The sequence below is a fragment of the Microcaecilia unicolor genome, chromosome 1 (genome assembly GCF_901765095.1).
Source record: "Microcaecilia unicolor chromosome 1, aMicUni1.1, whole genome shotgun sequence".
Taxonomy (NCBI): Eukaryota; Metazoa; Chordata; class Amphibia; order Gymnophiona; family Siphonopidae; genus Microcaecilia; species Microcaecilia unicolor.
In genome coordinates, this window is record NC_044031.1 from 198489409 (window position 1) to 198511778 (window position 22370).

The following is a 22370-nucleotide window of genomic DNA, read 5'->3' on the forward strand; positions in this document are numbered from 1 at the left end:
GTTCCTCACCCGCTACCGTGTCCCAGGATGTTGGTTTTGTGGGGGTAGAAGTCTCTGCCCTGCAGTTTTTGCTTGAATTAGCTGTTTTATTACATCAGGCCATTTTATTAAAGTCAGCTCAAGCTGCTTCTCCTTCTTCCGCTCTCATTGTTTTTGAGGAGAAGCTCCCTAAGAAACAAAACACTCTGTTTCGCAGAATTTATTTATTTATAGTACATTTCTACCCCACATTTTGCCACGCATGCAGGTACAATGTGGCTAACATAGGAGAAGTAAAAATGACAGTACAATAAGAGAAAATGGTAAGAGACAAGAATTCGGCAAGGAAGGGGGCATAACAGATACAGGGGTAAGGAAGTGGGAGTATTGATCGATAAGAGTGTGGGGGGGAGTAGACCAGTCCAAATAGGTGGATTTTCAGTAGCCTCTTGAACAGGAGGTGATCATTTTGCAGTTTAAGCATTTCGGTAAAACATTCCAATTCTTGGCACAGGAGTATTGGAAGGACGATGCGAAGATCTTCTTGTATTTGACGCCTCTGCAAGTAGGGAAGTGCAGGTTGAGATACGACCTCGAGGTGGCAACTGCGTTTTTCAGAGGTAGGTCAAATAAGGTGAAGCATATATTCCGGAGCCTGCCCATAAATGATTTTATGAGTTAGGGAGCAAATTTTGAAAGAGATACGCTCCCTCACAGGCAACCAGTGGAGAAGGAAACGCAGAGGTTGAGCATGCTCAAAACTGACTTTCCTAGATCAGTCTCGCCGCTGTGTTTTGTGCAGTCTGGAATTTTTGCAAAAGGTATCCAGGGCAACCTGCGTAAATCCCGCTGCAGTAATCCAGGTGAGATAGCACCAACCAATGAACAAGGGTGCGAAACAGTTCTTTAGTTAGGCAATATCTGACCTGCCGAAGCCTCCACATCGCATTGAACATTCTCTTAGTGACAGCTCGTACCTGGTCGTCCAGATGCAAATGCTTATCCAAGGTCACCCCAAACAGCTTTAGGCTGCTAGATAGAGGGAGAACATAGTCATTTATAGTGAGGGTATCTGTAGGGACTGAATAGTATGGGGAGTGGAGAATAAGGCACTGAGTTTTATCCTTATTTAACTTGAACCGGAACACCCTCGCCCAGTGTTCCATTGTAGATATGCTGGTTGCAATCAGGTCGGAGATTTCAGCTACTGTGACACGGAAAGGGATGGAAATGGTGACGTCATCAGAGTAAATGTACGGATTTAGGCCCAGGTTGCAGAGGGTGGTAGCGAGAGGGATCAGCATGATATTAAACAGTGTGGGTGATAGGGGTTAGTCCCGGGCACCCCACAGGAGGCTCTCCAGGGAGCAGAAATGGTAGATTTCACTTAGACTTGTAGGATCTGGACGACAAGAAGCCCTTGATCCAGTGCAAAACAAAGCTGCTGACGCCAAAATACGTCAAGGAGGTGTAAAAGGAGATCATGGTCCTCTGAACTCAGACGAGATCTTATCTGTGTATTCTGACTGTCCTAGTTCTGCTGATGGCCCTGACTTGGGTGTTTAAGAGGCAGACTGGGATAATGATCCTACTGTAGCTAGATTGTTTTGAGAGCGAAGTTGCCTCTGATCACAAAATCTATGGAGGCTTTAAGCATTTCTTCCCCTGCTTCTCAGTGGTCCAGCTCCATCTTTTATGTCCGGTACTATGAGACCTCTTATATCTTTCCATATTCATTAGGCTATGCAGGAGCTTATTGCATCTCAGTGAGAGACCCCTGATTCTAACCTCTGGGTGGCACAAGCTATATCCAAATTATATCCCCTTCTGCTGTCTGATTTAGAACAGTTTGCTCTGCCTAAGGTAGTTGCCCTTGTTGTGGCGGTTACTAAATGTACTACTATTCCTTTTGAAGTAGGCACTGCATTAAAGGATATGCATGACCACAAGGTTGAGACTTCCTTGAAGCTTGCCTTTCAACTAGCTGCGTTAACTTCTCAGGCAGCAATTTCTTCTTTTGTACTCAGGGCTTCTTTATCGTGGATTCAGCAAATGTCTATGTTGGACTCACCTCCAGACTTTCTCCCTAACTTAGAGGCGGTATTGTCCTATTTGTGAAACATCTTTATGATATTCTCTGAACATCGTCTAAGGATATGACCTTGTACGTTTTGGTGCGACACTGGCTGTGGTTGCGGCATCCAAATCTCGTCTGCTGAAGTTGCCCATTTGGGGGAAACCACTCTTTTCTGTGGATTTGTAGAAGATTGTTAAAGACCTCGGAGATTCCAATGTGCAGCGGTTACCTGAGGACAAACCTAAGCCTCATCTCTGGACGGCTAAGTCTCATTTTTGAGAAGCGCACAGGTATAGATCAGGGAAGGCTAGTGCTTCTGCACAAAAACCTCACTTTCCTTAGACTCAGTCTTCCATTCGAGAGGCAAGAATCCTTTTTCCACTTCCTCATTAACCTCTTCCTCTTTGCAGCTCTTGCAATGACGGGGTCGAGGTTCGCTCCTTGTACGTAGACATAGGTTGGTGTGTTTTCCACTTTCTCAAGGAGTAGACCACTATTACTGCAGACCAGTGGGTCCTTGGTATCATTCTCCATGGCTAAAAGCTAGAATTTTCAAAGCCACTCGCAGATCTTTTCATGCTGTCCCCTTGCAGCAGCTCTTCAAAGATTCAAGCAGAGCTAACTTGCTTATACTCTGTAATGCGACTGGGGACCATTCAGCCTGTTCTTCTGGCAGAGAGGGTCACGGGTTGATATTCCATCTATTTTGTCATCTAGATCTCAATCGTCAATGCAATTTCATGCTTATCCTAATCCTGAATGTAAATACACGCAGAATATCTTTCTTTTTGGAGAAAACGTTTTCTCCAAAGCAAATATATGTCATGGATTTATACACCCACTTGCTTTTGAGGAGATGCACATACTGGATTACAGTTAGTTTTGTGGTTGTTTGGTATCAAGAATCAAAAACAGAGACTTCCCAGCTCTGGAGGTTCTTCAAGGCAATACAACAGGCCTTGTGGGCCATAAATTTGAATCTGTGAAAAATATTTCTTTGGGGGGAAACATTAATAGGTAAGAGATTAGTGTTTTGCCCCAATCTCCTATAGAAAAAGAGAGTAAGTTTAGTTGGAAACATACTTATTGTCCAATATTAGTAGAAATAATACACATAATTTCATGTTTTCTTTTAAAACCAGAAATTATTTAACAATGTGAACACTTGAGCCTCTAATCGAATTCCACTGATTAAGGTAATCCCAGTTTCACAGGCTTCACTCCTTTTTAAATTAATATTAAAAAGTATACTTTATATTACTAAGAGGAATCATTACAAGGAAAATAACAACATTTTCAGGAAATATTCTGAGGAATCTTTAGGAGTCCATACTCGGAACCCTGGGAAAACAACATTAATCATATAATCATCTGTAATATTCATTTTGTTCAAATTCTGATCTATTATCATTTTCAAAATTGAATATACAACCGTTTTGGGTTTGAAGAAGCCAACCAGAACGATCAATGTGGAATAATGATTCAGAAAATAATAACTGGGGATAATCAGGTTAATACCACGTTTTTTTTTCTGTTTACTGTTGTTTAATTGATCTCCTTGTCTTGTTTCACTTTCCTATTTTGTGGTCTAAGAAGAGTATAGAATTACCTGATTGAAATAATTCTTGTGTATTACTTTGTATTTCTGGCAAGTTATTTTATTGCTTGTAAATTTAAATTCTTATATAAAAAAAAAAAAAAGAGAGTAAGTTTAGGTTTTATGGGCAGCCCATCCACATGAAAGATTGACTCTAAATGATTTTCAGATTTGGAATAGTTGCACACAGAGCTATATAGATCAAAATTATTTCCCTGTTGAGACATCTCATCAAAGTATATGATGCTAAGAGAGACCAAACTAGGGGCATGCTTAAGCCTAGAAGTTGCTTCATTGAGCATCCCCCTAGTTTGATCTTTCTGAGTACCATATTACTTTGCAAATATCAAGCAAACCTTTCCTTTGTGTGTTGATTTGTAAATGAAAATTTAAAATAGGATACCTTTTACTTTGCTTTGACTGTCACCAAATTTGAGGAACTTTAATGGTGCATTTTTTGCAAATTGTACAAAATATCTTTTATAGGAGCCTTCCTGTTCTCATTGCTTGATGGGGGGGGAATAGACATTTCTACATACCCTATTAGGCGCTTTAGTACTGTAAACTAAGCATCAGCTGGCTGGAGTAATTCTAATCAGCCACAAGAAGGCTAGTAAAGATCAGCAATTGTTGCCCCCCCCCCCCCCCCCCCCCCCAACACACTCTTATTCCAGCAGTTAGATTTTTGCATCATAAACAGATATTTTTATATTATGGTGATATAATTGTTTTTTCAAACTCACCAATGTATTTTCCTCCTCCGATTTACAAATTCATAGTACACCCATATGTCAGCATTGGTTCTTCCATTTTCATTTATCGGCCTTCTGGCTGATCACAAAACATTACAGTACTTATGTTTAACCATCAGTTTCTATGTTAATGGTTTTCTATGGTATATCATTCCTACTCAGGAAGTACTGTGGGTGGGGAGCTTTTAATAGAGTCTTCCATGAACTGCATATCCACTATTTCCTTTTGCAGTGACCTTATGATATCTGCATATACTGTTTCCCTTCTTTCCATAGTTGGACATTTGGCCACCCAGTAGTGATAGTATTATTGCCTGTTTGGAAAGTTTGCAGTAGGAGATTGGTTGTATCTCTTCTGTGGCCACAGATTGAATATATGTATTGTGTCTTGGCAGTAATTTTCTGTAACTGAACTAAGAAGGTAACTGTAGGAAGGGTAGGGTCAGAAGACCAGCTATTATTGATGAATAATGCATCAGAAAAAAAACAACTCTAGTACTCTGGTGGAAGAAGTGGCTTTAGACCTAAGGTGCCGCTTATTCAAGCTACAGCTTTACTACCTTGCCAGAGCCTTTGCTGTTTTTAAGAAGAAAATAAAAATTAAAAAATCATCTTAGGAAAAGAATCTTTTCAATTACACCTGTGAAGTAGTTAGAGTATGACCTTTGGTGTCCAGCATCTCTTGTTAAAGTTGGCTTTGATACTCATGCCATTGAACTCCAAAAATCTTCACCAACAACATTACTCTCCCATTCACTTCCTCAGAGAATGAGCCCAGGGTCTAACATGTTTAAAGCCTTATTGTATTTAAACAAATGAGTGCAAAAGTGTTAGCAGATTTGCTTTTTAGATTATCATTTTTTTTCTCTTTTCATTAAGTGCAGTGATGTTCAGCCTGGCAGGGAAGCGCAGGACAATTGGTCCCATCATCAGTATGCCCCATGGAATAAACCCTATTTACTGAGAACTGTAGATGTCCTGAGCCAAAGGTGAAATATCTAACAAGGGTCCATGGGCAGTTTTCTAGCAATATAGCCTGCTAACAGAGGGCTTTTTAAGCTACTAATGCAGCTGTAGATTCCAGCAAGCTTTTGTCACAGCCTGCTAGAGCTTACAACTGGTTAGCTGCCATGTACAAAATGGAATAAGTGAACCAATATAAAAAATAACAAGTTGCTTGGCATAATCATTTGCATTACTGTCTAACATAATATTAACTTAGAAAGATGTTTGCTGCAGTATTCTTTCATTTTATAAAGACATATTTAGTAGACTCATTATAGATGTAATTTGCCTGTTATACAGTTATAATAAGAACAAATAGCAGTTAAGTTAATATTCCTTTTAATACATTTTTATGTTTTTGATTTACTTTTTTTTCCTGTGGACTATCTCATTTCGTTTGGGATGAGTGATAGTTTCTGGAAAACTATTTTTGAAATATTTTCTTATTGAAGTTCAAACTGATTTCTATATGTTTATGCAGCTATGGCTCTTTAAGGCCAAATAAATCTAGCTTTCATAAAAATTCTGCTTCCTATCTACCTAATGTTGAAGCTTTAGCCTTTCACATGGACTCAAAAGCATCCTGGTTACAAGCGAATATAATCTATAGGCATAAATACATGTTTTGTATGAAAACATTCTCTCTCTACATATTATGAAGTTGTACAGTGTATGTTTGCATGACAGTAAAGCAAAAAGCTTTGAAACAAGTATGGAAACTGTCATTTGTTTTAGGAGGGAGCAAAGGAATTTGCAGCAGCTTTGACAGCAGAACGGATAAAAACGCCACCAAAACGTCCGGTTGGCCGTCGAAGGGGAAGACTTTCAAACAGCACCAGCAGACCTAGCACACCAACGATTAATACTTCAGAAGCAAAGGACACAGACAGCGATAGGGAAGCAGGGACTGAAACAGGAGGTGAAAACAATGATAAGGAGGAAGAGGAGAAGAAAGATGAAACTTCTAGTTCCTCTGGTGAGATAAATAGTGAAACTTAATCATGGCAAATAAGATTTTATTTGTAAATGGAAAATGATGAGATAATAGGTTGCGAATTCAAGCATTCATAAATTGATTGCTCCTTAATTGATATCTGATCTTTGGTCTCTTGCCGTTTTTATGAAGGTTGTCTCTTCAGTGTGTTCCCATCGGTAGAGCGTTTGCTCAACAAAAGACAGACTTGAGTTAGCTTGATAAGAGGACTTTTTCAAAAGGATTTTCTGGGTAGATTGGTCTGACTGAAAATGTTTCTTTTCTGCACATCTAAAAGTACCTGCTAGCTAGCTAGATCAAGGGATGCATTCCACATGCAAGGAGAGCATGTATTGCACAGACACCATACATAGATTTGCTTTTAGATATATGCACAGTTCTCTGTGGACAACAGAATACATAACCTTACATGTGGGTGACTATTCTGACAGAGCTCCTGCAGAAACGCTCCCCAACTTGCTCGCAAAAAGTTTAAGAATGTTGAACTGCACATGCATGTGTGTCTTTTAGCCTTCCACTTGCATGCCTGACTTAGCCGATTGCCATTTTTCCGCAAAGCAAATCAGTCATACTTGTCGTACTCTACCTAAATCCACTTCAAAATTAGCATTTTTGTAGTTTTTTGAACTTCTGCTCTTAGTGGTGTAAGTACTGACATCTGCCATGTGAGGACCAGTTAGAATAGGGATACAGAAGTTCAGGTCTCGAGTGCCACAATCAGGCCACGTTTTCAGGATTGGATACTACCCTCTATTGGATGGAAATCTAACTTGTGCATATTCATTAGGGATATCCCAAAAACCTGACCTGTTTGTCACACTCAAGGCCTGAATGCCTGCATCCCCTGGTTTAGAACTTCCCTTCCTTTATTTCCCTAGAAAGGTTTTTCAGCACTTCTAAGTTTAATTTCTATTTTGTGGCCTGTCTAGTCACTTATAGGTCTGGTGCACCCAGTTGGGTACATTTTCAAAATTGAGGAGTTTTATTTCTCTGCGCCAATTTTTCCTGATATGTCCCAAAAAATGTTCCCAGTGGCTTTAAGAAGGTGTACCCGGTTTAACAGGACCATATCCATCATGGACCACTCATAACTGGTGCCTGCGATGGTTAGGACCTGATCATGATTTCTCTTCTTGTATCTTGTGTTCACAGATATCAGAAAGTGGAATCAAAGGTCAAGAGAAAGGGCGCAAACTTATTTTTGGCACTTCTAGTCTTGCCATAAGCACTGGCATTGGAAGAGTAGTCTCCTTTTGGCTCTTGAGCTGCATTGGGGATGCATTGATATTGAGAGTACATTGATCACCCTCAACATTGAGCATTGATAGAACCAATTGTGTATGTCATCCTCCAAACCTGTCCCAAGGAATAGGAAGGATTCATCCTCATTGGCACTGAAGGACAAAGATACCAGTGTTGGGCGGAAGCTAAGGAGTACCGACATATGAAAGCATTGAGATTAGTGGTGAGGCGTCAGAAGGGGTGCGACAGCCTCCAGGAGCTGAACTAGCTTCGATATACCCCAAGAGTCTCAGGGCATAAGGCCACTCTGACTGTATAACCCCAGTCTTGTCCAATGACAGCCTTCCAGGAGTATCTGATGAGGAAGTTCAAAGATTGTAGGGAGTGCTTCTTTGCTTGATGCAAAGCTATGGTTCCAGAGCATCCATGCCATGGCTCAAGGTGATGCATCTGATATTGAAACCCTCACTGCCCACATAAATGCTTTTTCACTGAAGCCTCGAAGGACTTTGGGATAGGTGCAGACTGCACTGGTGTCATTCTCCATCCCATCAGGGGAGAAGGCTTCCCTGATGCCTTGACACAACAGGACCAAGCCTGACCAAGAGGTTGGGTCAGTTTTAAAGCAATCAGAAACTCAAGTTTCTAAGGAGTACTTTTATGAGTCCAACTGAGCACTCTTGGGTATCTGAAATAGAACCAGATGGCTCCACTGGTCTTCTTTCAGATCCCTCCCCACAAAAGGAGATATGGAGATTCCAAGGAAGCGCTCATTCATCAGTTTTTTTGTCAGAGAGATGGCTAAGTCTATCTCATTTCCTTATAGTGACTGAGGATGAGCCTGAGGCAGAACTTTGAGCATCCTCCAGTTGAATGACCTCTATAAAGAAGGTCCTTCTCAACAAGGACCCTGAAGCAATACAAATGAAGATTTGGGGGAGACCCCCCCTTCCCTCCTCTATACAGCAATGTAAACAAGAAGATCTATTCTATGTATAGAGTTGAAAAGGCTCTGGGATTTGAGAAGCTACAGCTTCCTCACCATTCCTATGGTGTTTGAATCTACTCCCAAAGAGCTGAGAGTATGAAGACTAACTCTTGGTGCCTACTGGTAGGGATGTGAGGACCTTGGGACTCTTTTGGAAAAATGTTTTAACAGAACACTATGCTTACAGCCTGCTAAGCTTCTTACCAGCTCTTTGTGGCAAACATTTGCGGAATATTGTGCACAGTGTGATGGAGTTTGCTGATGTGCTCCCCTAAGAGAGGGACAATGAATTCATCAGCTAGTGGCCAAGAGTGGGAGTGTGGGAAAATATATGGTCTTTCCAGCTTATCTTTTCGATATGGGCGTCCAGAGCTTTTCCCTTGTAGGGGCAAATTGACCTCACAGGGCAGGGCACCACTATTTGAAGATGGTGTGCCAGAGGCAGGAGTAAGTGGATATCACTTCTAGGGGAGGGGCTTGGGGAAAGGTTGGGGAGCTGACACTAGACACCAGGGATTTTTTTTTAATGGGGTTAGGGAGGGGGAACCACTAGACCACCAGGGACTAAGGGGACTTTTGTATTGAAGTTGGGAATATGGGGGGAGGGGCAACTAGACCATCAGGTATTTTGTTTTCTCTGAGGACAAGCAGGCCATAATTCTCACAATTAATTGGTTAACGAGATCCACGTTGCGCGTTCTGGAGCTTTTAACAAGCTTCAAAAGAGCTTTGTGGAGCACGAGTCATGTTCGCTTTTAAAAGAGCCAGGCATTCTAGATACTATACTTTTGCGACCCCTTGCAGAGAGATAGGACCTTGGACTCTTGGAGGAAGAGGTTCCAGGCCTCTATGCTCATGTCACATATTCAGTCATACCAGCTCTTCATGAGCGTCTACTTGCAGGACTCTGTGTTCAAGATGCTGGACTTGGCTGACTCTCTCCCACCGGAGCAGACAGAGTCGCTGCGCCAGTTGGCCAAGCAGCAGAATGCGTGCTGTAAGTTCATGGCCAGGGGCGCCTATGACACTTTCAATGTGGCATCCCTGATCAAAGTATAGCAAAGCGTATATTCTCATGGCTGCGTGTTTCTGACTTGAAGCCAGCGGTTCAGCAGATGGTGGATGCTGGGGGCATAACCTTTTTAGAGAGAAGGTTGAGGAGGTACTGACCAAATCAAAAAAGCATACTGATACCATCTCTTCTCTCTCCCACTGGTCAACTTCTGCATCTCTGTCCTCATCTAGGAGGTTTATTGACAAGTTGAGAAGGGGTGCCTACTACTCTGAGGAGGTAGGTATGTTGCCTCCTCTTGCCAGCCTGCGCAGGCTCAGCCCCATTGTGCTCGTTCCCATCAACAGCATGCGCCTAAGGCCCCTGTTGCTCCCCGGTCAAAGCAGGGGATGAGTTTTGACTGGCTTCAGCAGTGCGTATCCACAGTTAGAGTGTCGGGGGAGAGGCTGAAGTTTTTCCATGAAAGGTAGTTCCTTGTAACCTCCGACCTATGGTTCTCCAAATAGTCCATCTTGGATATGCCCTAAATTGATGTCAGAAACCTCCAAATTGCCCACTGAGAGCTCATTACTTCAGCTCTCAGCATGTGCAGGTACTTGCAGAGGAACTGTTAGCCCTTCTAAATGCCTATGCAGTCGAGCCCATTCTACCATGGGAAGAAGGGTGGGGATTCTATTTCTGGTACTTCCTTATGCAAAAGAAGACGGGGGGGGGGGATGCGTCCCATCCTTGACCTAAGGTCCCTAAACAAATTTCTGGTCAAAGAAAAGTTCAGGTTGGTTTCCTTGGGCACCCTTCTCCCCAAGCTTCAGGAAAATGATTGGCTATGCTCTCTGGACTTAATGGATGCTAATTTCAGCCCAATGAAATATCTATGATTTCGGCTGGAAGCATATCACTTCCAGTTTCACATGTTCCCTTTGGGGAACTGGGCTTGATTCCCACTGCATCTCCTTGTGACTCTGGCAAGTCATGCCCAGGTACAAATAAGTACCTGTATATACTTTGTAAACCACTTTGAAAGTAGTTGTAAAAACCACAGAAAGGCAGTATATCAAGTCTCATTCCCTTTCCCCCTTTCCTTCAGTTGCAGCGTCACAATGCAGACCGGGAGTCCATGTGTTCCTTTATCTTTGTGTTTGTCTGGAGAACAGCATGTCGGAGGATGGTGCTTGAGAGTCCAGAAGAGGACTATTCAGGTGCTTGAGCTTCTAGGATTCATTTTAAACTACCCAAAGTCCAATTTTCACCCTGTTCAGTAATTGGAATTCATTGGAGCCGTGATTGATACGCAGCAAGTTTGAGCCTTCCTCCCTGGGCTGAGAGCAAACACACTAGTCGCACTAGCTTCTTGGGTCTAATCTTCACCCTGCCCAGCAATTGGAATTCATTGGAGCCGTACTCGATACGCAGCAGGTTCAAATCTTCCGGGGCCAAGAGCAGACACACCTAGTTGCACTAGCTTCTCGTGTTCAAGTGTCTGACAGGTTATGGCTCAGCAGATGGTTGAGATTATTGGGCCACATGGCATCCACACTTTGTGACACCCATGACGCGTCTTCACATGAGAGCTGCCCAGTGGACCCCTGGTCTCTCAGTGGTGCCAAGCCACGAGAGGTCTGGAAATGTCAGCCGAGTGTCCCCGGAGCTTTTCTGCTCACTGTTGTGGTGGACCATTTGATCCAATATGACTCTGGGAGTGCCATTCCAAATTCCACAACCACAAAAAGTTCTGTTCCAGACTCCAGGCCCATGACATACTAGTTTCAGATGCCTTCCTCCTTCATTGGGGGACCGATCTTCTGTATACGTAGCCTCCATACCTCTTCTGGGGAAGACTTTGCTGAAACTCAAGCAAGACCACACGGGACTGTGATTCTGATTGTACCTTATTGGGCTCATCAGATCTGGTTACCTCTTCTTCTAGAATTATCCTCTGGAGAACCATGGAGATTGGCTTATTTTCCTACCCTCATCACGCAGAACGAGTGATCTCTTCTGCATCCCAGCCTTCAGTCTCTGGCCCTCACAGCCTGGATGTTGAGAGCCTAGAATTTGCTTCCTTGGGTCTTTCAGAGGGTGTCTCCCAGGTCTTGCTGGCTTCCAGGGAAGATTCCACTAAGAAGTGTTACTCTTTCAAGTGGAGGAGTTTTACTGTCTGGTGTGAGGGCAATGTCCTAGATCTCCTTTCTTGCCCTACACATACCCTGCTTGCATACCTTCTACACCTATCTGAGTCTGGTCTCAAGACCGTAAGGGTTCACCTTAGTGGAATTGGTGCTTATCTTCACCATGTAGAGGGTAAGCCTATCTCTGGACAGCCTCTAGTTCGCTTCATGGGAGGTTTGCTTTTGTCAGACCTCTGCCAGTGTCACGGGACCTCAACATTGTTCTCATCCTTCTGATGAAAGCTCCTTTTGAGCCACTGAGTTCCTGGCATCTGAAGTACTTGACCTGGAAGGTCACTTTCTCTTTGTCTGTTACTTCAGCTCGTAGGGTCATTGAGCTGCAAGCCTTAGTAGTGGATGCACCTTATGCTAAGTTTCATCACAGCAGTCCTACACCCGCACCCTAAGTTTCTGCCAAAGGTTGTTTTGGACTTCCATCTGAATTAGTTGATTGTCTTGCCAACATTCTTTCCCTGATCTCATGCCCATCCTGGCGAGAGTGCCTTGCACATCTAGGACTGCAAGCGAGCACTGGCCTATTACATGGAGCTGACCAGGCCCCACAAGACAGTCCGTCCAGCTTTTTGTTTTTATTTAATCCCAACATCGGGAAATGCACAATCTCTAATCGGCTGGCAGATTTCATTTCTTTCGCTTATGCCCGGGCTGGGCTGATCCGGAAGGTCATGTCACGGCTCACAATGTCAGATTCATGGCTGTATCAGTAGCCCACTTGCGGTCAGCCTCCCTTGAGAAAATCTGCAAGGCTGCAATGTGGTCTTTTGTCCACACATTCACATTCCACTATGAGCAGGATACTCGACATGACAGTTCGGGCAGACATTTTTGCAGAATCTATTTGGGGGTCTAGAATCTAACTCCACTCCCATAGGCCCATTTTCTTCTCTTCCAGTTTGTGTATAGTTTTCAGGTTAGTCTGAGTACTGTTCTCGCTTTTGCAAGGCCTAGTTGACCAATGTTGTTGTTTTTGGTGAGCCTGGATGCTCGTGATACCCTAGTTGTGAGAATTATGGCCTGCTTGTCCTCAGAGAAAGCAAAGATACTTATCTGTAGCAGGTATTCTCTGAAGACAGCAGGCCTTTATATTCTCACAAACTCCCCCACCTCCACTTGGAGTTGTCTCCTATATTTCTTTTATGCTTTTGTATTTAACTATGGTAACCACGTTCTCCGAGGACAAGCAGGCTGCTTGTTCTCACTGATGGGTGACGTCCACGGCAGCCCCTCCAATCGGAAACTTCTCTAGCAAAGTCCTTTGCTAGTCCTCGCGCGCCCGCGCGCACCGCGCATGCGCGGCCGTCTTCCCGCCCAAAACCGCTCGAGCCGGCCAGTCTTCTTTTGTCCGCACTCGGTTACGGTCGTGTTTCGCCGTGTCGAGCCCCGGAAAGTCGACCTCGCGCGTCCAAATTTATTTTGACGTGTTTTTTTTTCTTCGGAAAAGTCTTTAAAAGTGTCGGGAAGTGCTCCCCCGGAAACCCCCCCCCCCCAGGGTTTCGTGTAAACCCTTCCCGTACTTCAGCTTTTTGCCCGATAAGTTTTCTTTCGTCGTCGGGGTAGGCCTCTTTTCGGCCTCGGTCGAGATTTTCTCCCTTAAAAATTTTTGGTGCTCTTTTTCCGTCATTTCGGATTTTGATTTCGCCGGCGTGATTTTTCCGCCCATGACATCGAAGCCTTCCAGCGGCTTCAAGAAGTGCACCCAGTGCGCACGGATAATCTCGCTCACTGATCGACACTCGTCGTGTCTTCAGGGTCTGGGGGCCGAGCACCGCCCTCAGAACTGTAGTCTGTGTTCCCTGCTTCAAAGGCGGACTCAGGTAGCGAGATTAGCCCCAGTGGAACGTGTTGTTCTCGGGTCTTCGTCGGCATCGGCACAGGGATCTTCAAGTGCATCGAAGTCTGTCATGCGTCCAGGACATCTTCCTCGGCGCCACTGCATCAAGTGCACGAGGCATCGTGGCATCTGCATCGGCGCAAGGTTATCGGGCGACTGCATCGACGTCGGTGGGTACCGGGACCTCGTCTGCTGATGTCGTCGGACGGTGGTGAATAGTCAGAAGTGCAGGTGAGGCTGTCCATTCCCTGCTGGTGGCGGTGAGCCTTCGGGTGGGTCTCCTCCTACCCTGAGGCTCCTGCGGTACAGCCCACCCGAGACCGACCTCCTTCGGTCTCGGTCCGAGGAGCGACGGCTGGATTCTACGTCCTCCTCGTCGGTGCCGGGGAGCTCCGGTGACATGCTCGGAAGAAGTCGAAGAAGCATCAGACACCGGTCGCCCTCCCGCGTCGGCACCGAGAGCTCTGGGTTGCCGAGGGACGTCGGCACCCAGCAGGCATCGGCACGAGAGGACCGCTCACCCTCTGTTCAGGAGGTGTCGATGCGCTCACTCTGGACAGCCCGGAAACAGCCTCCTCGCCCGGAACAGGTTCTGGACGTCGACGCCTGCATCGACCTCTTTGCTTTTCCTCCTGCAGCCGCTCTGAACGAGTAGCCTCGGGCCGTTCTCCCAGAGATTCTGGGAGAGCTGTTGGCCCTACCCCTCCTAGGTACCAGCGGTGCTGCGCCTCCGGTACCGTCGGATGCGTGCGCCGGCTGGCCATCGCCCGGGTGAGGTCCCCGACGCTCGGTACCGCGTGCGGTTGCCGACTGCGGCCACCTCCCAGGAGGGCTCCCCGACTACGTCGGCGGAGGGAGCTTCGCCGATGCGGCGAGGGAGTCTACCTCTCGACGCCCCCATCGTGGACGGGCATCACCGAGTCGAGCCGGGCGAGGTTTGCAGACACAGGCTTCGTGAACTTGTGTCTGACACCGAGGTGAGGCCTCGTGGGAGGTAAGAGGAAGACCCCAGATATTTCTCTGACGAGGAGTCTGAGGGTCTTCCTTCTGATCCCACTCCCTCTCCTGAAAGACAGCTTTTCTCCTCCTGAGAGTCTGTCTTTCGCTTCCTTTGTCCGGGAGATGTCTACGGCCATCCCCTTCCCGGTGGTTGTGGAGGACGAGCCCAGGGCTGAAATGTTTGAGCTCCTGGACTATCCTTCTCCACCTAAGGAAGCGTCCACTGTTCCCTTGCACCATGTCCTAAAAAAGGACATTGCTTGCGAACTGGACCCAAGCCACTAAGTAATCCCCACATTCCCAAGAAGATCGAGTCCCAGTACCGGATCCATGGGGACCCAGAGCTGATGCGCACCCAGTTGCCTCATGACTCTGGAGTTGTGGATTGGCCCTAAAGAAGGCTACGAGTTCTAGGGAGCATGCTTCGGCGCCCCGGGCAAAGACTCTAGAACCTTAGGACTCCTTTGGGAGGAAGGCCTACCATTCTTCTATGCTCGTGGCCAAAATCCAGTCTTACCAGCTCTACACGAGCATACACATGCGGAACAATGTGCGGCAGTTGGCGGGCTTGGTTGATGCTCTTCCCCCTGAGCAAGCCAAGCCTTTCAGGAGGTGGTCAGGCAGCTGAAGGCGTGCAGAAAATTCCTGGCCAGAGGGGTGTATGACACCTTTGATGTTGCGTCCAGGGCGCTGCTCAGGTGTGGTGATTGCGCAGGCTCTCATGGCTGCGTGCCGCCGACCTGGAGAATAGACTCCAGCAGCGGATTGCGGACCTCGCCTTGCCGTGCGGACAATATTTTGGAGAGAAGGTCGAGCAGGTGGTAGAGCATCTCCACCAGCGGGACACCGCATTCGACAAGTTCTCCCGCCGGCAGCCTTCAGCCTCTACCTCTACAGGTAGAAGATTTTTGGGGGGAAGGAGGACTGTTCCCTACTCTTCTGGCAAGCGTAGGTACAATCCCCCTTCTCGACAGCCTGCGGCCCCAGGCTAAGCCCCAGCGTGCTCGCTCTCGTCAGCAGCGTGCGCCTCAGCAAGGCCCCGCGGCTCCCCAGCAAAAGCAAGGGGCGAGCTTGTGACTGGCTCCAGCAGAGCATAGCCGACATCCAAGTATCAGTGCCGGGCGACCTGCCGGTTGGGGGGAGGTTGAAAGCTTTTCACCAAAGAGCCACTGAATTCCTGCCATCTGAAGTACTTGACCTGGAAGGTCATTTCTTGGTGGCAGTTACTTCAGCTCGTAGAGTCAGTGAGCTTCAGGCCCGGTAGCCCAGGCCCCCTTACACCAATTTCATCATAACAGAGTAGTCCTCCGCACTCACCCTAAGTTCTTGCCGAAGGTTGTGTCGGAGTTCCATCTGAACCAGTCAATTGTCTTGCCAACATTCTTTCCCCGTCCTCATTCCTGCCCTGCTGAACGTCAGCTGCACACATTGGACTGCAAGAGAGCATTGGCCTTCTATCTGGAGCGGACACAGCCCAACAGACAGTCCGCCCAATGTTTGTTTCTTTTGATCCCAATAGGAGGGGAGTGGCTGTGGGGAAACCGCACCATATCCAATTGGCTAGCAGATTGCATTTCCTTCACTTACGCCCAGGCTGGGCTGCTCTTGAGGGTCATGTCACGGCTCATAATGTTAGAGCCATGGCAGTGTCGGTAGCCCACTTGAAGTCAGCCTCTATTGAAGAAATTTGTAAAGCTGCGACGTGGTCATCTGTCCACACATTCACATCTCATTACTGCCTGCAGCAGGATACCCGACGCGACAATCGGTTCGGGCAGTCAGTTCTTCAGAACCTGTTTGGGCTTTAGGATCCAACTCCACCCCCCGAGGGCCCTGTTTGTTCTGTTCCAGGCTGCACTCTCAGTTAGTTGGTAAATTTTTTAGGGCAATCTGAGTTATGTCCTCGCCGTTGCGAGGCCCAATTGACCATGGTTGTTGTTTTGAGTGAGCCTGGGGGCTAGGGATACCCCATCAGTGAGAACAAGCAGCCTGCTTGTCCTCGGAGGAAAGCGAATGCTACATACCTGTAGAAGGTATTCTCCCGAGGACAGCAGGCTGATTGTTCTCACAAACCCGCCCGCCTCCCCGTTGGAGTTGTGTCTTCCCTTGAAGTGTATTGTCCTGCTACATACTGGACTGGCCGGCTCGAGCCGGTTTCGGGCGGGAAGACGGCCGCGCATGCGCGGTGCGCGCCGGGCGGCGCGAGGACTAGCAAAGGACTTTGCTAGAGAAGTTTCCGATTGGAGGGGCTGCCGTGGACGTCACCCATCAGTGAGAACAATCAGCCTGCTGTCCTCGGAGAATACCTTCTACAGGTATGTAGCATTCGCTTTCTTGCGGCAGTCGGGAAGGCAATAACGCATGCGCGGTGGAGCATGGCTGATACTCCACAAAGATCTTTTGAAGCTTGGTAAAAGCTCTGGACAATGCAAAGTGGGATCGCTTTACCCAATTGTGAGAATATAAGTCCTGCTGTCCTTGGAGAACGCCTGCTACAGGTAAATACCTTCGCTTTATGTTGGAGGATGGGGGAGAGGGAAGGAGGGAAGCTGCTAGACTCAGATAGGGGCCTTGCAGAAATTTGGGTCAGGATATCAGCAGGTTTTTTTTCCCTTCTTCAGTGTTACCCTTCCTGTCAGTGCCTGAGCCAGTCACCTCTCAGACACTGAGAGGAAAAGTGACATGTATCAATAAGCTGCAAATTCTTACCACAGTTTTAACACGACAGTAATTTGCATGCTTGTTAATTATAACATGTCGCTGTATTTTTTTATCACTTACTGTTTGGCAGTAATTTTGCGGTAGAGTGCAGTCTGTACTGTGAAGCTTTTTGCATGGGGCCCCTATGTGTGAGAATGGCTTCACAAGATTATAGAATTAGGAATTGAAGGCTTTCAGAGATCCAGTTATCCAATCAAATAATTCTGATTCAGACAGACAACCAGGTTGCAATATACTATGAGGCATATTTTCAAAGCACTTAGCCTTCCAAAGTTCCATAGGTTTCTTTGCTTTGAAACTATGCCTCTATATCAACAAACAGGGAGGGACAGGTTCATACTACCTGTGTCAGGAAGCTGTCGTGCTGTGGAAGTGAGACAACTCTTTGGCAAACACAATTAGGTGCTGCAATCACACAAGTAATCCTTGGACAAGTGCGTAGCTCAGAATATCTTTTGAGAATAGGGCACTCCCTCAGTAGATCTTTTTGCCACTCATTAGCACAAAACGTCCTTTAGTTCTGCTTCAGACTAGGATCACGTGGAAGACTAGCCTCAGATGACTTCTTCAATCATTGAGGGGAAGGATCATAAGTACATAAGTATTGCCAAACTGGGACAGATCGAAAGTCCATCAAGCCCAGCATCCTGTTTCCAACAGTGGCCAATCCAGGTCACAAGTACCTGGCAAGATCCCAAAAAAGTACAATACATTTTATGCTGCTTATCCTAGAAATAATCAGTGAATTTTCCCCAAGTCTATTTTAATAATGGTCTATGTACTATTCCTTTAGGAAGCCATTCAGACCTTTTTTAAACCGCACTAAGCTAACTGCTTTTACTACATTCTCTGACAACGAATTCCAGAGTTTAATTACACGTTGAGTGAAGAAACATTTTCTCAGACTTGTTTTAAATTTACTACTTTGTAGCTTCATTGCGTGCCCCCAGTCCTAGTATTTTTGGAAAGAGTAAACAAGCAATTCACATCTACCCGTTCGACTCCACTCAGTATTTTATAGACCTGTATCGTATCTCCCCTCAGCCATCTTTTCTCCAAACTGAAGAGCCCCAGCTGCTTGAGTCTTTCCTCATACAGATATCCTCCAGTACCTCTTATAATGAAAACTCTTCTGAAACTTAAGGAGGATTCTAATTGTCCCTTACTGAATATAGGAAATGGTTCCCTCTTCTTTTGGAGCTTTCCTTCACAGATTCGTGGAAGCTGGAGGTTTTTCCAACACTGTAACTTAGGATCATGGATTCCTACTCCATCCCAGTCTTTAGCTTTCATGGCTTGGATTTTGGAAGGATAGTAATGGATTCACCTGACTTGCTTGACAGTATCTCTTCAGTCCTCTTGGCTTCCAGAAGGTGGTAGTTTGTTTTCATATGGAAAATGTTTGCCATCTGGTGTGTGGGCAAGACCCTAGATCTATTTTCCAATCCTATACAAAAACTGCTTGATGGGTTTACCTTCTACACGTGTATGAGTCACGTCCCAAGACTGACTCGATTAAGGTTCACCTTAGTGCAGTTGGCACTTTCCACCATGTAGAAGGTATACTCATCTCTGCACAGCCTTTTGTTGTTTGTTTTATGTGGGGCTTGCTTCTATTGAAGCCACTCCTAAAGCCTCCTGCAGTGTCACGAGACCAGAATTTCATTCTAGTTCAGCTGGTGAAAGCTCCTTTTGATCCACCAGGGGTCTGTGCTGGGACCGCTGCTTTTTAACATATTTATAAATGACCTAGCGATGGTAGTAACTAGTGAGGTAATTGAATTTGCTGATGACACAAAATTATTCAAAGTCGTTAAATCGCGGGAGGATTGTGAAAAATTAGAAGAGGACCGTACGAGACTAGGAGACTGGGCGTCTAAATGGCAGATGATATTTAATGTGAGCAAGTGCAAAGTGATGAACGTGGGAAAGAGGAACCCGAATTATAGCTACGTCATGCATGGCTCCACGTTAGGAGTCACAGACCAAGAAAGGGATCTAGGTGTCGTCGTCGATGATATATTGAAAGCTTCTGCTCAGTGTGCTGCTGCGGCTAAAAAAGCAAATAGAATGTTAGGTATTATTAGGAAAGGAATGGAAATCAAAAATGAGGATGTTATAATGCCTTTGTATCGCTCCATGGTGAGACCGTACCTCGAATACTGTGTTCAATTCTTGTCGCCGCTTCTCAAAAAAGATATAGTGGAATTAGAAAAGGTACAGAGAAGGGTGACGAAAATGATAAAGGGGATGGGACAACTTCCCTATGAGGAAAGGCTAAAGCCACTAGGGCTCTTCAGCTTGGAGGAAAGGCGGATGAGGAGAGATATGATAGAGGTCTATAAAATAATGAGTGGAGTTGAATGGGTAGATGTGAAGCGTCTGTTTACGCTTTCCAAAAATACTAGGACTAGGGGGCATGCGATGAAGCTACAATGTAGTAAATTTAAAACGAATCAGAGAAAATGTTTCTTCACTCAACGTGTAATTAAAATCTGGAATTCGTTGCCAGAGAATGTGGTAAAGGCGGTTAGCTTAGCGGAGTTTTAAAAAAGGTTTGGACGGCTTCCTAAAGGAAAAGTCCATAGACCATTATTAAATGGACTTGGGGAAAATCCACTATTTGTGGGATAAGCAGTATAAAAGGTTTTGTACTTTTTTGGGATCTTGCCAGGTATTTGTGACTTGAATTGGCCACTGTTGGAAACCGGATGCTGGGCTTGATGGACCTTTGGTCTTTCCCAGTATGACAATACTTATGTACTTATGTAGATACCTGCCATCTGAACTATCTGACTTGGAAGGTTCTTTTTTTGGTTGCAGTCACTTCAGTCCGCATCCAGGCTCTAGTAGCTGATCCACCGTACACTAAGTTTTACAACAATAGTGTAGTTGTGCGCACACATCCTAAGTTTTTTCCTACGATAACGTCAGAATTCTTTCTTAACCAGCCTGTTTTCTACCATAAGTTTTTCCAAGACCTTTTTCCCTTAAAGTTGAAGGTGCACTGCATAATTTGGTCAGCAAGAGAGCCTTGCCTTCTTTCTAGAGGAGACTAAAGCTCATAGAAAGTCCATCTGCTTTTTCTTTTTGTGACCCAGAGAGAATGGGAGCTGCCATCCCCAAATGCATTCTTTCTAATTGGCTAGCAGATTGCATTTCTTTCACGGGCCCATTCAGATTCTGAAGGGTTATATTACAGTTCATAATGTCAGAGCTATAGCTGCATAAGTAGCTGCATAAGTCTTTAGTTCACTCATTCATGTTTTATTACTGTCTAGAACAGAGGTTTTCAGCCCAGTCCTCGAGGCACACCAAGCCAGTTGGGATTTTCAGGATATCCCTATTGACCTCAATGGGGATATCCTGAAAATCCTGACTGGCTGGGCGTGCCCTGAGGACTGGGTTGAAAACCCCTGGTCTAGAAGAAGACTCCGAACTCTGATGTTACACTCAGTTTGGTCAGCTAGTTCTTCAGAATCTGTTTGGGATATAGCATCCAAATCGAATTCCACCTCTGTAGACATATTTATTTTCTGTTCCAGACTGCCTTCTAAAATTAATTAATTAATCAATCAATCCCACAAATTGTTGGTGTCTGTTATCACGGTTTACTAACCCTTGCCTGTTGCAGTGTCTTTTATAAATCCCCATTTTTTTGTTGAAAGCAGTCTGTAGTTATGGCATCCCACATGTAATAGGCTTGCATACCCTCTCTCCTCCCCTATTGAAGTTAATTCTGTCAGCTTATGTATTCAAGTGGCTAGATCCTGAGTGATAGCTGCAGCTAGGAAGGCACATGTGCATACTTGGTGCAATGTCCTAAAAAGTTGATGCAAACAAGCTTAGGAGTGTTCCCAAGTGAGCTCTGTCAGATGACACCATTTCATATATAAGGCCGTTTATCTTGCTGTCCTCGTGGAATACCTGCTTACAGGTAAGTAACTTCACTTTCTTTGTATGAAATTTGTTTGCACTAAAAAGTAGGTGCAAAATTCACAGGTACTTTTAACTCACAGACTTTGTAGACAATTGTAAAATGAGATAATACCTATGTATTGTCTCTTTTTAAAGATTAGCTACAAACTATTCCAAATTGCTTACACTGGTCAGCATGGTGAAGTCCCCAATTAGGAAACCTGTGTTTCTCAGATTGGGTTTATAGTCTTCAGATCACTAAACTGACAGTGCTGTGCAGTTTAATATATTCATTTTGGCACGGAAATGTAGGTTACTTTTGTGTGAATACAATTGCACTAAGAGTAAAGAAATGAAGAAATACATACATAGGGAGAAAGAATCCACCTAAGGCTCTAAGAGAAAAAATAATATCTATCTCTTTTTAATGTTTATTTACAATTGTTGGGATTTGTTTTAGAAAAGTTGGGAGTTTATCTTTTCAGCTATGCTGCTGCTATTATTTATTTTATTTATTTATTTATTTAGATTTTGCTCACACCTTTTTCAGTAGTAGCTCAAGGTGAGCTACATTCAGGTACTCTGGATATTTCTCTGTCCCAGGATTATGATTTATTCCTATTACTTATTCAGTTATTTCGCATTTAGAGTTATTGCAAAACATTTTAAAAGATATAGAACACTGGATGCTAAAGCATAAGATTAAATTAAATTCTGACAAAGCAAAATGTATGTTTATTAGTCGTAACCCTGATAAGGATGAAAAGAGTGTTATGATAAATCAGACTGAGTTTCAATTTTTATTTTCCATTAATATTCTGGGAGTATTATCTTTAGAGTCGCAAATTAACACTATTACCCAGAGATCCTTCTTTCTGTTGTGCAGTTTGTGTCGATTTCAGAAATATTTTTCAACTTTTTGTTCAGGCTTTGATTTTGAGTTTGCTTGATTATTGTAATGTTTATTTGGGAGCATCCAAACAGGTACTGAAGAAACTTCTCACTATACAGAATGTAGCATTACATCTAATTTTTTCTTTAAAAATGTTTGACAGTGTATCCTGTT

General features: G+C 44.8%; 1 protein-coding gene across 9 annotated transcripts in view; it reads left to right on the plus strand.

Annotated features, from left to right (window-relative positions):
* The window catches only part of EZH2 (enhancer of zeste 2 polycomb repressive complex 2 subunit), a 626582-nt gene that overhangs the window by 337062 nt on the left and 267150 nt on the right, over nt 1-22370 (plus strand). For all 9 annotated transcript variants that reach the window (XM_030203624.1, XM_030203674.1, XM_030203633.1 and 6 more), the window contains one exon: nt 6146-6386. In XM_030203624.1, coding sequence (XP_030059484.1) covers nt 6146-6386 — 241 coding nt within the window. The remainder of the gene's footprint in view (nt 1-6145; nt 6387-22370) is intronic.